At 41.6% G+C, this 15,456-nt stretch overlaps 1 protein-coding gene across 2 annotated transcripts in view; it reads right to left on the bottom strand.

Annotated features, from left to right (window-relative positions):
• Smg6 (SMG6 nonsense mediated mRNA decay factor) overlaps positions 1–15,456 on the bottom strand; it is a 249,850-nt gene that overhangs the window by 212,024 nt on the left and 22,370 nt on the right. For both annotated transcript variants that reach the window (XM_042672392.1, XM_042672399.1), the window contains exon 8: positions 14,752–14,964. In XM_042672392.1, the coding sequence (XP_042528326.1) occupies positions 14,752–14,964 (213 nt within the window). The remainder of the gene's footprint in view (positions 1–14,751; positions 14,965–15,456) is intronic.

Raw genomic sequence — 15,456 nt, forward strand, 5'->3', positions numbered from 1 at the left:
ATCAGAGATAATCAGAATCAGAGAGTGCTAGCTGACCTAAGAAGGGGTTTTACAACTGAATATGCAAGTGAAAAGAGAAAAATGTTCATATTAAACTGTGAAGCCAACAGTGGCTCATACATGTAATCCTAGCTATGAATAGCTGAGAACAGGAGAACTGCAGTTGGAGGCCATTGCAGACATAAACACAAGACTCTCTTCTCAACCATGAAATGGGACATAGGGACATATGCTTGTCATCTTTGCTATGTGGAAGGCTGAAATTGGAAGGATCTCAGTTCAAGGCTAGCCCTAGGAAAAAAAGGTTCTCGAGAGACAATTTCAACAAAAGAAACTGGGGATGGTGATACATGCCTATCATATCAGCTACAAGAAGTGAAAATAGGCAGATTGTGGTCCAGGTCTGGGTTTCGGCACACCCTATCATAACATAAACAGTACAAAAAAATGGGTGGGAGGTATGGCCAGGCCATGGAATACAGCCTAGCAATTGAGAGCCCCTGGAATTCAAAAAAGAAAGGAAAAACAAAAAGCAAAAACAAACAAAAAAACAACTGGTGAAGCCAGTTATTTAAGGCAATTTACAAAAGTATATGCTATGTTTTAAAAATGTATTTTTATTTATTTTTTGTCAGTCGTGGGGCTTGAACTCGGGTCTGGGTGCTATCCCTCAGCTCTTCAGCTCAAGGCTAGAGCTCTACCACTTGAGTCACAGCACCACTTCCAGCTTTTTCTTTATGTGGTGCTGAAGAATCGAACCCAGGGCCTCATGCATGCAAGGCAAACACTCTACCACTCAGCCACCTTCCCAGCCCCAAAAAAGTATTTTTAAATAAGATAAAGAGGTCACCAGTATGTCTGATACTTATTAGAGGAAGTTACCAGCTTAGCTATAATATCTGGAACAATTAAAATAGAGAATCACTATGAATTGTAAGTTCAGAAATGTGAATGGGATTTTTTTTTAAAGCCTATACAACTATCTCTAGTACTAAAAGGAGAAATTCCCACAATTGATACCATGTAATACAAATAGCAATGACTCACCAGGTCTCTGTTATTATTTGCCATAATACAGGATGATTATACACAGAAGGACATATTGGTAAAAAGTAACACTACTGGTAATGAACATGTTTCCTAGTTACATAGCTCTGTGATGGTTCTAGGCATGACTGATATGTAAATATAATAGAGATGCCTTACAATTCCCATAATAGATGTTCAACAGATACTGGATCCATGGATGGAAGATTAAAAAAAAAAAAGCCAAGCACTGGTGAACTATCTGTATTAGCTACTTAGGAGGAAGATATCGGAGAATTACAGGTGAAGATAGCCTGGGCAGAAATGATCCATAAGACACTTGTCACAACCACCAAAAAGTAGAGCACCAGCCTTGAACAAAAAGCTAAGGGATAATGCCCCGGCCCTGGGTACTGGCACTAAAATAATAAAATAATGATGGTGAAAATTCTTAACAATAAAAAGTGAGGCCAAATATATTTTCTAAGTACTTAAGCATCAAAAACATAGTCTAGATATTATTTTTAATTACTTCAGGTCTAGAGTCTATATATACTAATTCTCAAGAGACTAAAACTAAGCAGGAATTTCAAAACTAAATATTTTTGAGTAAAGCAAAGGTTTTCAATAGGGGAAAAACCCAGAGAATCCTTCTAAAGTTTAAAAAAAAAAAAGTCCACAAACAGGGGGATGACCAAGAGCCAAGGAAACAATTATTCACATTCTCTATTATAGCCCAAATGTTATTTCACCATAGTGAAATAAGGGAAGAGAGATGGAATACTGCAACTTTTAAGAGCAAAAAGAGATTATAGAATGACAGAATTGCAGGTATATTTCCCCAAGAGTTCAATCAGAAACAAAACAAACAAAAACAGAAAATTATGAGAACCAGGTGCTGATGGCTTGTGCCTATAATCCTAGCTACTTGGGAGGTTGAGACTTGAGAATCAGGTTCAAAGCCAGTCCAGACAGACTTATCTCCAATTAATCAGAAAAAAAGTGAAAAATAGAAGTGGCTCAAGTGGTAGAGTGCTAGTCATAAGCAAAAAAGCTAATAAGAGCAAGAGGCCCTGAATTGGAGGAGAAAAATGAAGAGGAGGAAGAGGAGGAAAGGGAAAAAAAGATGGAAGAGGAGAAAAAAGAAAAAGAAGAAGCCAGGTGTCAGTGGCTCATGCCTGTAATCCTAGCTACTCAGGAGGCTGAGATCTGAGGATCAAGGTTCAAAGCCAGCCCAGGCTGGAAAGTCCATTAATCTCTTATGTCCAATAAACCACTCAGAAAACCGGAAGTGGCACTGTAGCTCAAGTGGTAGAGCACTTGCCTTGAGCTGAAGAGCTGAGGGATAGCACCCAGGTCCAGAGTTCAAGCCCCAAGACTAACAAAAGAAGAAAGAAAAAGAAGGAAGGGTTTGGGAAGGTGGCTTAGTGGTAGAGTGCTTGCCTAGTATGCATGAAGCCCTGGGTTCAATTCCTCAGTATCACATAAACAGAAAAAGCTAGAAATGACACTGTGGCTCAAGTGGCAGAGTGCTAACTTTGAGCACAGAGAGACTCAGCGTCAGTGCTCAGATCCAGAGTTCAAGCCCCAGGACTGGCAAAAAAAAAAAAAGGGGGGGGGCGGGGGGAGAGAGAAGAAAGAGGTGGAGGAGGACAGGAGGTGGAAGGGAGGAAGAAAATCATGAGAAAGACAACATGGGGAAAACAAAAAGGTCAGTGTAGTCCTTCAACCCAAATAACTAACAGTATGTTATATAACGTGATCTGATCCTATCACCTTACTACTGTATTCCTTCCTATAGAAGCTACAAACTGAGCAAGATGCAATGTATAACACTCACTCTTATTTGGAAGGCTCTTCACAGACTGGGAGTTGGATCCTAAGGGACGATTTATAGTTACATACATTCCATTTGGCTGGAACTCAGCAGCTGATTGCTCTCTTGTCTAACTTGGTAAAGAGCCAAAGGAGGACTTTCTCAGTCAACCCTTCCAGGCTGGAAAATTCTCTAACATTCTCTGCATAAATCTGGATATCAGGTTATTCATAAGATGCCAAAATGATATCTTTACATTGGCTTTGAACAAATCTCTGAAGTATACCACACAGGTTCCCACAAACCTCCACATCATCTAGACATTAAGGCCAAAGACAGCTATTTCTCAGAGGAAAATACAATACTTTTCAAAGTATGTGCAACAAGAAAAAAATCTTTCATGAATTACAAATCAATCTCATTGATTCTTAAAATGGATGAAAAGGGCACAAACATATTCAAAATGGTTTCCTTAAAATATTTTATTCTGTTTTTCAGAACAATCCTTTCCACTCAAGTTCTCTCTCACTATTGTTGATCTATGCCATGAATATGTAAACCCAAGACTGCTTCTCTGAGAAGAAATGAAAAGAAAATCTTATGGTCTATTTCTTAACATATTTTTAAAAATCTTACCAAGCTTGGAAATCAGTGGTTCTCAATCAGAATAGGACTGTTCTTCTCAGGAAGTGTTTGGAAATGTGTGTGGACCACTATGGGCATTTAGCAATCTAGTGAGCAGGGCCAGGAATGCTAAATACCCTGTAATGGCAGGCCTACAAAATGACGTGTGTGCCCTCAAAGGGCTCTCAAAGTAATCAGTATCCTAACGGAAACACCTCAGCAAAACTGACTCCTCTCCTAGCTCCTAAAGAAAGTGATACAAACTTTTTCTGCAAGAGGCCAGAGTAATTTAGACTTAGTAGGGGTCTTTATCACAATTCTTTATAATTTTAAACTCTTTTTTTTGGAGGGGGGGTCCAGTCGTGGGGCCTGAACTCTGGGCCTGGGTGCTGTCCCTCAGCTCTTCAGCTCAAGGCTAGCATTCTACCACTTGAGCCACAGTGCCACTTCTGGTTTTTTCTGCTTATATGGTGCCGAGGAATTGAACCCAAGGCCTCATGCATGCAAGGCAAAAACTCTACCACTGAGCCACCTTCCCAGCCCCAATTTTGAACTCTTTATGTAAGAATATAACCACTCTTGGGCTGGGAAGGTGGCTCAGTGGTAGAGTGCTTGCCTTACATGCATGAGACCCTGGGTTCAATTCCCCAGCACCACATAAGCAAAAAGGAAAAAGCCGAAAGTGGCGCTGTGGCTCAAGTGGTAGAGCACTAGCCTTGAGGTGAAGAGCTGAGGGACAGCGCCAAGGCCCAGAGTTCAAGCCTCCTGACCAACAGACAAAAAAAAAAAAAAGAATATAACCACTCTTAGCTTACAAGGAATTGAGAAGTTTTTGTCTACCTTGTTTTAAAGCATTACCAGATTCATTTCATTCTGTTTACATTAACTTAAAGATGTTGATAACACCCAGGGCTACTTCACAGTTAAAAGGAAATGACAGCTACTCCAGAAGCTAAGGAAAGAGAAAAGGATCTATCTATCTCTTATGCTTGGAGTTTGAAACCACCCTGGGCAACATAAATAGACTCTATCAATAACAACAACAATTTAAAAATAAGCCAGAAATAGGGACATAGTCCTCTAATCCTAGCTGCCTGGAGTGTAGAAGCCAAGAGAATCTTAAGTTCAAGGCTAGCCTGGGTAAAAGTTTGAGACCCTTGTCTCAAAATAACTATAACAGCTTACACTAAGCAAAAGGAAAGAAATGTAAATATCACTTGATGAGGAAGAAATAATTGTACTGTAGAGCTTATAGAATTCACAAACTTTATAGACCATGATAACGACAATTTGCCTTGTGAAGGTTAAAATGTGTTCATGACTTTAAGTATCACTATTCCATAATACTGTGGAATATGTGAAATTTATGTAATGACTTAATCTCAATTTTTAAAAAAAGAAAAAAAAACAATTAAAGGGGGGGAGGGGCTGGGAATGTGGCTTAGTGGTAGAGTGCTTGCCTAGCATGCATGAGGCCCTGGGTTCAATTCCTCAGTACCACATAAACTAAAAAAGCCAGAAGTGAGCTGTGGTTCAAGTGGTAGATTACTAGCCTTGAGCAAAAGCTCAGGGATAGTGCCCAGCTCCTAAGTTCAAACTTCAGGACTAGCAAAAAAAGAGGGGGGACAGCTGGGGCTTGACTCAAATGGCACAGCACTTGCCTAGCATTTGAAAAGCCCTGGGATCAATTCCTAGTACAGTGGAAAGGAAAGAGGTAGGGAAAGGAATGAGAGGGGGAAGGAAAGAAACACCAAGGGGAGGGGAAAGAAAAAGGAAAGAAGGAAGAGAAATGGGAGAAGGAAAAAGAAAGTTAATTGCTAGGTTGGAGGCTTGGCTCCTGTGCTGCAATTATCTAATAAGCAAAGTCCTAAGCTCAAAGCCCAGAACTACCAAATAATTAAAATAAAATGTGATGGAATATGTTTTAAATGACTCTAATAGCATATAGTACACAATTTTAAAGAATGAAATAAGAACTACAGAATTCTTTTAATTTTGTTTATTTTATTTTTTTCCAATTCTGGGGCTGGAACTCTGGGTCTGGGTGCAGTCCCTGAGCATCTTTGCTCAAGGGCTAGCACTCTACCACTTGAGTCAAAGTGCCCCTTCTGTTTTTTGTTGTTGTTGTTGTTTTTTCTGTGATTAATTGGAAATAAAGAGTCTCATGGACTTTTCTGCCCGGGTTGGCTTTGAACCATGATCCTCAGATCTCAGCCTTCTGAGAAGCCAGGATTACAGGCACAAGCCACCAGTGCTCAGCTAGAATTGACCTTTAGACCTAAGAATTGGAACATACCTTAAGAGTTCTTTAAAAAAAAAAGACGAAAACAGGAATGTAAAAAGGTGTTTGGGGACTTAGCTCAGTAGAAGAGCACATGCCTATCAAGTGCAAGTCCCTGAGTTTAGTCCTCAACTCTATCAAAATAAAAAAAAGACTGAAATAAGAGTTCTAATCTATTAATAATTACCTAGTTTCCTCCTTTTCCCCAGTGCACTTCAGTTACCACATGTTTACCTTTTTTTCTTTAACTTAAAAAACTAACATTTGCCAGGTACTGATGGCTTATGCTTATAATCAGAGCTACTCAGGAGACTGAGATCTCAGGATCTCAGTTAGAAGCCAACCAGAACAGAAAATCCAAAAGACTCTTATCTTCAATTAACAAGCAAAAAGTCAAAAGTAGAGATGTGGCTCCAGTGGCAGAGCACTAACATGAGCACAAAAAGCCAAGTGAGAGCCAAGGACCTGAGTTTAAGCCCCAGGAGCAGCGCGCACACGCACGCACACATGCACATGCATGCGCCCCCCCACCCCCCCACACACACATATACACCAGCTGGGTGCTGGTGACTCACACCTGTAATCCTAGCTACTAAGGAGGCTAAGATCTGAGGATCACAGTTCAAAGTCAGCCTGGGCAGGAAAGTCCGTGAGACTATTATCTCCAATAAACCACCAGAAAACCAGAAGTGGCTCTGTGGCTCAGTAGTAGAGCACTAGCCTTGAGCTAAAGAGCTGAGGAACATCGCCAGCCCAGAGTTCAAGCCTCATGACCAACAAAAAAAAAAAAAAAATTATTGAGAGCAAGTTCAATTTCTTTCAATAGAACATAAAAGATAGTGCCATAGGGCTGGGAAGGTGGCTCAGTGGTAGAGTGCTTGCCTTGCATGCATGAGGCCCTGGGTTCAATTCCTTAGCACCACATAAGCAGAAAAAGCTGGAAGTAGCGCTATGGTTCAAGTGGTAGAGCGGGCTAGCTTTGAGCTGAAGAGCTGAGGGACAGCGTACAGGCCCAGAGTTCAGGCCCACAACCAGAAAAAAAAAAAAAAAGATAATGCCATAAATTTCCTGTTATTTCAAATGATACACAGTGTTCACTTTTCATAATGGCTTGTATGCTTGGTATCTCTTAAACCCTTTCTCTAGAAACAGCTCAAACATAGAACTTGCATTTAAGGTACAATTCATTACATTCTTTCTTAACCTGTTCCTACTGTATATTCCTCATGTATATTCCTCATCTTAATCACAATGTACTTACTCAACCTGCAACAATTGCGTGTTTTCCCTTTCTTCACATCAGTTTATTCAATGCTTCATGCCAAATCAATTTTAAAATTGACTCTCAATCCCATCCTATCTCTACATGACTACAGTCCCTCATGTTTTCTTCTGAATGTTCACTTTCAAACACATTATTTAACAAAGTACACACAATGTCTCTCTCTACTCTCTTTAGGATGTATTGCTTCCTATTTGCTATGCGTGCCACTCAAAAGAAGTCTCTTTACAATTATTGTTAACATTTTCTAAAATGTCTAAACCAAACCAAAGCCTGGAAATTCTGACTGGTATCTGGGTCCTGACTTTCCGGATGATAACTAAAGGTCACGTGAGGTGGAAAGTGGCCTGTGGGTAACACAGAATACACACATGCACGCGAACAGGATATATTGGTAATCTGGCTTCCTGAGACCTGGTAAGTTGTGAGAGTTCTCATCAACACCCTTGGGGAAGATGAAAAACCTTGAGTTGGGAAATGCTACATTTTAAAAAATGTTCATTCTTAGATTTCTGACTAGCATAGATTAAGAGAGTACACTTTTTCTTCTTCTGCATTTTACTTGTCTAAAAATACAAATACAAAAATACAAATACAAAATATAAACACAGCAAGTATATATCTGAGGAGGCTTCTTTACAGGGTGGAAGATGGTCTTTGTAGCATAGTTTATGTCACGTCTCAAGCTCAGAAAGATGAAGAATGTGGTTTCAGTGTTTAACCAACCTCAACTGCACCTTGGCACTGTTTCTTTCTCCAGAGAACTTCAGAGGAAAGAAACCAACCTCACATCTTGAAATGAACAGCCAGGATAAAAATAAAGGCCTGAAGTGGTTTGGTGACCGAGGTCATACAGGGTGCTACGGGTCTGTAGATGGGGCCAACGTGCTTTGAGAAACTTCTACTCACTGCCAACCACAGCTCAGTCCTAGGGTCCAGCAGGGGTCTAGGCAAGGACTAGAGATTGTTCTTCACAGCATATTTTATATTATCTGAAAATGCAGTCCTAATTCTGATCTTTGACAATAATCTCACCAAGCGGTTTCTTTTTTTTTGTTGTTGATTTTTTTTTGGGTCCAGTCGTGGGGCCTGAACTCTGGGCCTGGGCACTGTCCCTCAGCTCTTCAGCTCAAGGCTAGCGCTCTACCACTTGAGCCATAGAGCCACTTCCGGCTTTTTTCTTTTTTGCTTATGTGGTGCTGAGGAATCGAACCCAGGGTCTCATGCATGCAAAGCAAGTGCTCTACCACTGAGCCACCTTCCCAGCCCCAGCGGTTTCTTATAATATAAAAAAACACAGCCATCTGGAGCTTTTTCTTTTTTTTTTTTTTTTTTGTCGGTCGTGGGGCTTGAACTCTGGGCCTGGGCGCTGTCCCTCAGCTCTTCAGCTCAAGGCGAGCGCTCTACCACTTGAGCTACAGCGCCACTTCCGGTTTTCTGGTGGTTTATTGGAGATAGGAGTCTCATGGTCTCTCCTGCCTGGGCTGGCTTTGAACCGTGATCCTCAGATCTCAGCCTCCTGAGTAGCTAGGATTACAGGCGTGAGCCACCAGCGCCCGGCTTGGAGCTTTTTCTTATAGGATTCCTGTACCACTTGCTGCCAAATCTCCATTCACAAAAGTATACTTTCAAATAGCTTCCAGGGTGAAACAGTATAGCAAAAGGTTCACACTAGAAACTGTTTTACAGAAGTAAAGACCAAATAAGTAAAAAGAAGTCAAATCAAAACAATCCTAAAAAAAAAAAAAAAACCACCTGTAACCCACCTAAAAATTAGTCAGAAATCTTACATCCATGAAGCCAAAACTTTATGACTTTCTCTGCCATGATAATATAATTATGAACCAATGAAATAATCAAGTTATCACAAATAAAACATTTGCTTACTAGTACAGAGACAAAACTAACATTTTAGATTAAATCAGTGCTTAGGTTCTCCAGAGAGAGAAGCTTATTCAAAAGTTTAAATGGTATAGCTCTGAAACTACAAACTTTAAAAGCTCATGATATAAGTCTAAGAATTGGAACTCCAATTCAAGACAAGTCATCTTGTCTATGTTAGCAGTCTTCTAAACCGATATGCTGACTATATGGTACTGAAGGAGGGTATACCACCCACACACAGAAGTTTTCTTCTGTATTGTGGTATTGCAACAGCAGCAGTTCAAGTTACAAACTATACAAGGTGCACTGGAAAGCAAGACAAATGATGGTCTAAAGAAAATGATACTTGTATAAGATACTCTTAAAAAAAATAAGCTGCTGCCGGGCGCTGGTGGCTCACGCCTGTAATCCTAGCTATTCAGGAGGCTGAGATCTGAGGATCGAGGTTCAAAGCCAGCCCGGGCAGGAGAGACCGTAAGACTCCTATCTCCAATAAACCACCAGAAAACCGGAAGTGGCGCTGTAGCTCAAGTGGTAGAGCACTCGCCTTGAGCTGAAGAGCTGAAGGACAGCGCCCAGGCCCAGAGTTCAAGCCCCACGGCCGACCAAAAAAAAAAATAAAAAATAAAAAAATAAGCTGCTAAAAACTGGTAGCTCATGCCTGTAATCCTAGCCACTCAGGAGGCTGAGATTTGAGGATCACAGCTCAAAGCCAGCCCAGGCAGAAAAGACAATGAGACTCTTATCTCCAATTAACTACCAAAAGCCAGAAGTAGAGCTGTGGTTTAAGTGTTAGAGCACCAGACTTGACAAAAAAGAAGCTCAGAGACAGTGCATAGCCCTTGAGTTCAAGCGGTAGGACTAACACCAAAAAAAAGTCCTCACTGGGAGAAAGCAAGGGAAAGGGTAACATTATCCAAAAAGAAAAGCACTACAATCCTTAGATTATAGGTGTGAAGCACCAAGCACAGCACTTCTACTCGAAGTGCTACAAAAAAAGAAAAAATGGTAGCGTGGGGGGAAGAAGGGGAATCAATCAGAAAAAAATCATTAGTAGTTCCACCACACACCATTGCTCTTCAGTGTTATAATCATTTGTGGACTCTAATTTAATATACTTAGTTAACTGACTGTCAGCAACAACCAAAAGGCCAAGTAGTAAGTAGTACCCTTTGACCAGATTTCCAAAACGAGATAAAATACATCAAAAAGCAGTTTTGTTGAGTAAAGAATGCCCAGAGCCCTGGCAACATTGACTCTAAATGGCCTACTTGGACAGGGGAAAGAGTTTACATGTGAATCTTAATAGACCACCACTGGAAGTTGAGGGTGGTATTCCCTCCCCAGGCTGATGTTCAACCCAAACCACATCTCAAGGCTGAAAACCAACAACCCACAAGCTTAACCTTTTGAACCATTCAGAGATCCATAGGCCACACTTGAAAGAGAGAAAGTAAAGTAGTTGGGACATTATTATCATTATTAATAACCAGATGAAGCTGAACATTGTTTATTCACAGGTCTAAACTTTAAGTGTGTGCTTGAAACTATGAGTTGTCAAAGCAATAATTTCTATTAAAGCTAGTTGCTTTCAAAAGGGCAACTGATATAAACAAGCAACACACAAAAACATTTAAATGGCCAGGCATGGGTGGTTCACACCTGTAAACCTAGCTAGTCAGGAGGCTGAGATCTGAAAATCATGGTTCAAAGCCAGCCTGGGCTGAAAAGTCCCCATGAGACTCTTTATCTCCCATTAACCACCAGAAAACTACAAGTTACATTGTGGCTCAAAGTGGTAGAGCACTAGCTTTAAGCAAAAGAACTTAGGGAGCTGGGCGCTGGTGGCTCACACCTGTAATCCTAGCTACTCAGGAGGCTGAGATTTGAGGATCGTAGTTCAAAGCCAGTGCTGTCAGGAAAGTCTGTGAGACTGTTATCTCCAATTAACCACTAGAAAACTGGAAGTGGCTCTGTGGCTCAAGTGGCAAAATGCTTGCCTTGAGCTGAAGAGCTCAGGGACAGCACACAAGCCCTGAGTTCAAGCCCCAAGACAAAAAAAAGTTTAAAAATATTTAAATGGTATTAGTAACTGATATAATTTTTTGGTGGTACCAGGTTTTGAACGCAGGAGCCTCACCCTTGCTAAGCTGGTACTCTACCACCTGAGCATACCTCCAGCCTTGCTATTGTTGCATATTTTGGAGATGGATCTAGTGAACTTTTTTGCCTAAACTGGCTTCAAGTCATGATCCTCCAGATCTCAGCCTCCAAAGTAGCCAGGACTTCAGTTGACCCACTGGAACCCAGCTGATATACATCTTTATAATGAGATATACAGTCATATTAAAAATATACTAGTGGGCTGGGAAGGTGGCTCAGTGGTAGCGTGCTTGCCTTGCATCCATGAGGCCCTGGGTTCGATTCCTCAGCACCACAAAGAAAAAAGCCGGAAGTGGCACTGTGGCTCAAGTGGTAGAGTGCTAGCCTTGAGCTGTAGAGCTGAGGGACAGCATCCAGGCCCAGAGTTCAGGCCCCACGACCGGACCCAAAAAAATAAAAATAAAAATAAAAATATACTAGTGTGGGGCACCCAGTGGAACATGCCACTTACTATGGCTATAATGCTATCTACTCAGGAGGCTAAAATGTGGAAAATCTTAGTTTGAAGCCAATTCAGGAGGGAAGCTAAGAGATCTAAGTCCATTAACACTACAATGCCAGAATAAAGGCAAGGTTCAAGTGGGAAAGCACCAGCTGTGAGCAAAAATGCTGAGCAAAAACATGAGCCCTTGAGTTCAAGCTCCAGTATACATACATTCCCCATAAACAGCATATGTACACAAACATATACATGCATACATACATACATACAATAAGAAGATTGACAAGTGCCAGGCACTGGTGGCTCACGCCTGTAATCCTAGTTAGGAGGTTGAGATCTGAGGACAGAGGTTCAAAGCTAGCCTGGTCAGAAAAGTCCCACTGAGACTTTCATCTCCAATTAACTATTCAAAAACCAGACATAGAGCTGTGGCTCAAAGTGATAGGGTCCTCATCTTAAGCAAAAGAATTCAGGAACAGCATCCAGACCCAAGTGAAAGCCCCACAACCAACCACCAAAACAACAACAACAAAAAGATAGACAAATGAAAAACAGTCAATTCTGCTATAATGCTCATTCCTAAGACCAAATGTAATAGGAAACATTTTGAGCATTGAGGAAGCAAGTAGATGTTTGCATAGTAATATTTCCTCTTATTTTCAAGGCAAGGAGGACACAGAAATGTAAGCAAGCAAAGTACAGTGTAACAAATTTTGCTTAGAGGACTATCCAATTTATGAGAGCACATGGTTGTGAGACTGTTGGTCAGTGAAGCAGCACTGGTCAGTTGGAGTGTAAAGAATGAATAGATGTTAGCTAGCTCTTACCTCTAACTATGTCAAAAAGTAGGAAGTGGAGCTGTGGCTCAAGTGGTAGAGCACCAGCCTTGAGTGAAAGACATTTCACCTTGAAAAAAACATGGTTTCAGGGCTGGGAAGGTGGCTTAGTGGTAGAGTGCTTGCCTTGAATGCCTGAGGCCCTGGGTTCGATTCCTCAGCACCACATAAGCAAAAAGAAAAAAGCCGGGCTGGGAAGGTGGCTCAGTGGTAGAGCACTTGCCTTGCATGCTCAAGGCCCTGGGTTTGATTCCTCAGCACCACATAAGCAAAAAGAAAAAAGCCGGAAGTGGCGCTGTGGCTCAAGTGGCAGAGCACTAGCCTTGAGCTGAAGAGCTGAGGGACAGCGCCCAGGCCCAGAGTTCAGGCTCCACGACCGGACCCAAAAAAGAAAAAAGAAAAAGAAAAAAGCCAGAAGTGGCGCTGTGGCTCAAGTGGTAGAGCGCTAGCTTTGAGCTGAAAAGCTGAGGGACAGCGCCCAGGCCCAGAGTTCAGACCCCAGGACTGGAACCAAAAAAAAAAATATGGTTTGTGCAAACAGGCTTTGGAAGGGTTGCAACTTATTTTAAGTGATAGAAAGAAGGTTCCTTGAAAGTGAAAAGATTAAGTATAATGTTTTGTTTTGTTTTTTGCCAGGCCTGGAGCTTGAACTCAGGGCCTGGGCACTGTCCCTGACCTCCTTTTACTCAAGGCTAGTACTCTACCACTTGAGCCACAGCACCACTTCAGGCTTTTCCTGTTCATATGGTACTAAGGAATCGAACCCAGGGCTTCATGCATGCTAGGCAAGCACTCTACCACTAAGCCACATTCCTAGCCCATAATTCTTCTATTTTTAACCTCTAGCAAATCAACTCTCATGGCTTCATTATCATCAACAAGAGGATGCTTTCAAAAATCTTCATCTCTGATCTAAGTTTCCTTAAGCTTCAGACATTTGTTAACCTCTGAATAGCTCTACTTCAATGTTCCATGGGAATAATTCAACTTTATTCATCTTTATTCCCTATCTTATTAAATAAACTAGCAATTACCCTGTTTCCAAACCCAAAATCACAACTCCCTTTTGTCTCTTAGTTCCCCATATCTAATAAAGTCTATTAGAATCTGCTTTATTAATATACCTTATATCTGTTCATGTCTACCACCTCCAAAGACACTGCTTGGCTCATGTCTTTTTCACATTTAACTTGTATTACTCCCAGACACAACCAGCCTCTTGCAGTCTCTGTGTATTTTTGTTCATTCTCTTTCTTATTCTCTCTTTCCTCCTCCCTCTTCTCCCCCCTTCCTTCATCTTTCTTTCCCTTCCTCACCTTTCTCTGTCTCTCTCTTGTCTTTGTCTCTGTCTCCTCTCCTCTCCTCTTAACCTCAGGCCTTTGCATTCTTTTGTCTGGAATACACTTTACTATTCTGCTTTCCTTTCTCCTCTAACTAACATCTATTCATTCTTTACACTCCAACTGACCAGTGCTGCTTCACTGACCAACAGTCTCACAACCATGTGCTCTCATAAACTGGATAGTCCCCTAAGCAAAATTTGTTACACTGTACTTTGCTTGCTCACATTTCTGTGTCCTCCTTGCCTTGAAAGTAAGAGGAAATATTACTTTGCCTTTAGTGCCTGACACATTTTTAAGTACTCAATTACTATTTAGTGAGTAAATGAAGAGGACTTCCATATAAGTCTGGGATTTTCTACTGGTATTTCTCCTGGCTTCAAGGAAAAAGCCTAAGCACAAGAGTCATAAGAGTATATCTCATAAAAGGCTGATCACAGCTAGGTACCAGTGGCTCATACCTGTAATCCTAGCTATTCATGAGGCTGAGATCTGAGGATCACAGTTCAAAGCCAGCACAGGCAGAGAAGTCTATGACACTCTCATCACCAACTCATCAGAAAAAGCAGAAGGTGGAACTGTGGCTCAAGTGGTAGAGTGCTAGCCTTGAGCAAAAAGGAGCTCAGGGACAGCGCCCAGGCCCATAGTTCGATCCCCAGGACCAGCAAAAAAAGAAAAAAAAAAGCTGATCATAAACCATACTAACCAATGTCCCCATGCTGTTTTAGTTCATTCTCTAAATATAATGCCAACCAACAGAAAAAAAAAAAATAAGCACAACATCCCAAAGGCTCTTTACCATCATTCTGGTGATGCCAGAAGAAAAAAAAAAAAAACTCTAAGGTTATATATACTATATTCTACAGTGCCACACAGTGGTGAGCAAGAGAAGGACATAATAAAGACCTGTAGGTGAGACCAAAGATATTATCAAAAAACTCAAGTGGCTGATATTCCCTGAGATAGTGTGAATCTTTTGAGGACCACATCTTTATGAACTGGAACACCCAGGCTTAGTGAGGTAGTCTGGCTCATTGCATAACTCTCAGGAACTTACATCACTAGGGCTCAGGCTTCCAAGCCCATTCTCCTGCTCAGAATCCTTCCCAGACTCAGTGCCCTGGGAAGACCGGGAATGGGATGGATGAATCCAGATCTCCAGACGAGTGGTGTCATCTCCAACATGCCGGAAAGTAGACTTCTTTCCTTTCCGCCACTGATCAGGGCTCAGTTCAAATTCTTCATGTTGCTTCTTTTCCATCTGTTCTGCCTATAAAACAGAAGACACACATAAGCTCAGAGTCCCCTGGGATTCAGGTAACAAAAGAAAAGTATTAGCCAAGTCCTGGCGGCTCATGCCCTTAATCCTAACTACTCAGGAGGCTGGGACCTGAGGATCACAGTTCAAAACCAGCCCAGGCAGGAAAAGTCCAGGAGGCTCTTATCTCCAATAAACCAACAGAAAACCAGAAGTGGCCCTGTGACTCTAGTGGTAGAGTGGTCACCTTGAGCTGAAGAGCGGAGGGACAGTGCCCAGGCCCAGAGTTCAAGCCCCATGACTGACCAAAAAAAAAAAAAAAAAAAGAAAAAGAAAAGCCGGGCGCCAGTGGCTCACGCTGTAATCCTAGCTACTCAGGAGGCTGAGATCTGAGGATCGAGGTTCAAAGCCAGCCCGGGCAGAAATATCCGTGAGACTCTTATCTCTAATAAACCACTAGAAAACCGGAAGTGGTGCTGTGGCTCAAGCGGTAGGGCGCTCACC

The sequence above is a fragment of the Dipodomys spectabilis genome, unplaced genomic scaffold (genome assembly GCF_019054845.1).
Source record: "Dipodomys spectabilis isolate Male_0828 unplaced genomic scaffold, ASM1905484v1 ptg000018l, whole genome shotgun sequence".
Lineage (NCBI taxonomy): Eukaryota > Metazoa > Chordata > Mammalia > Rodentia > Heteromyidae > Dipodomys > Dipodomys spectabilis.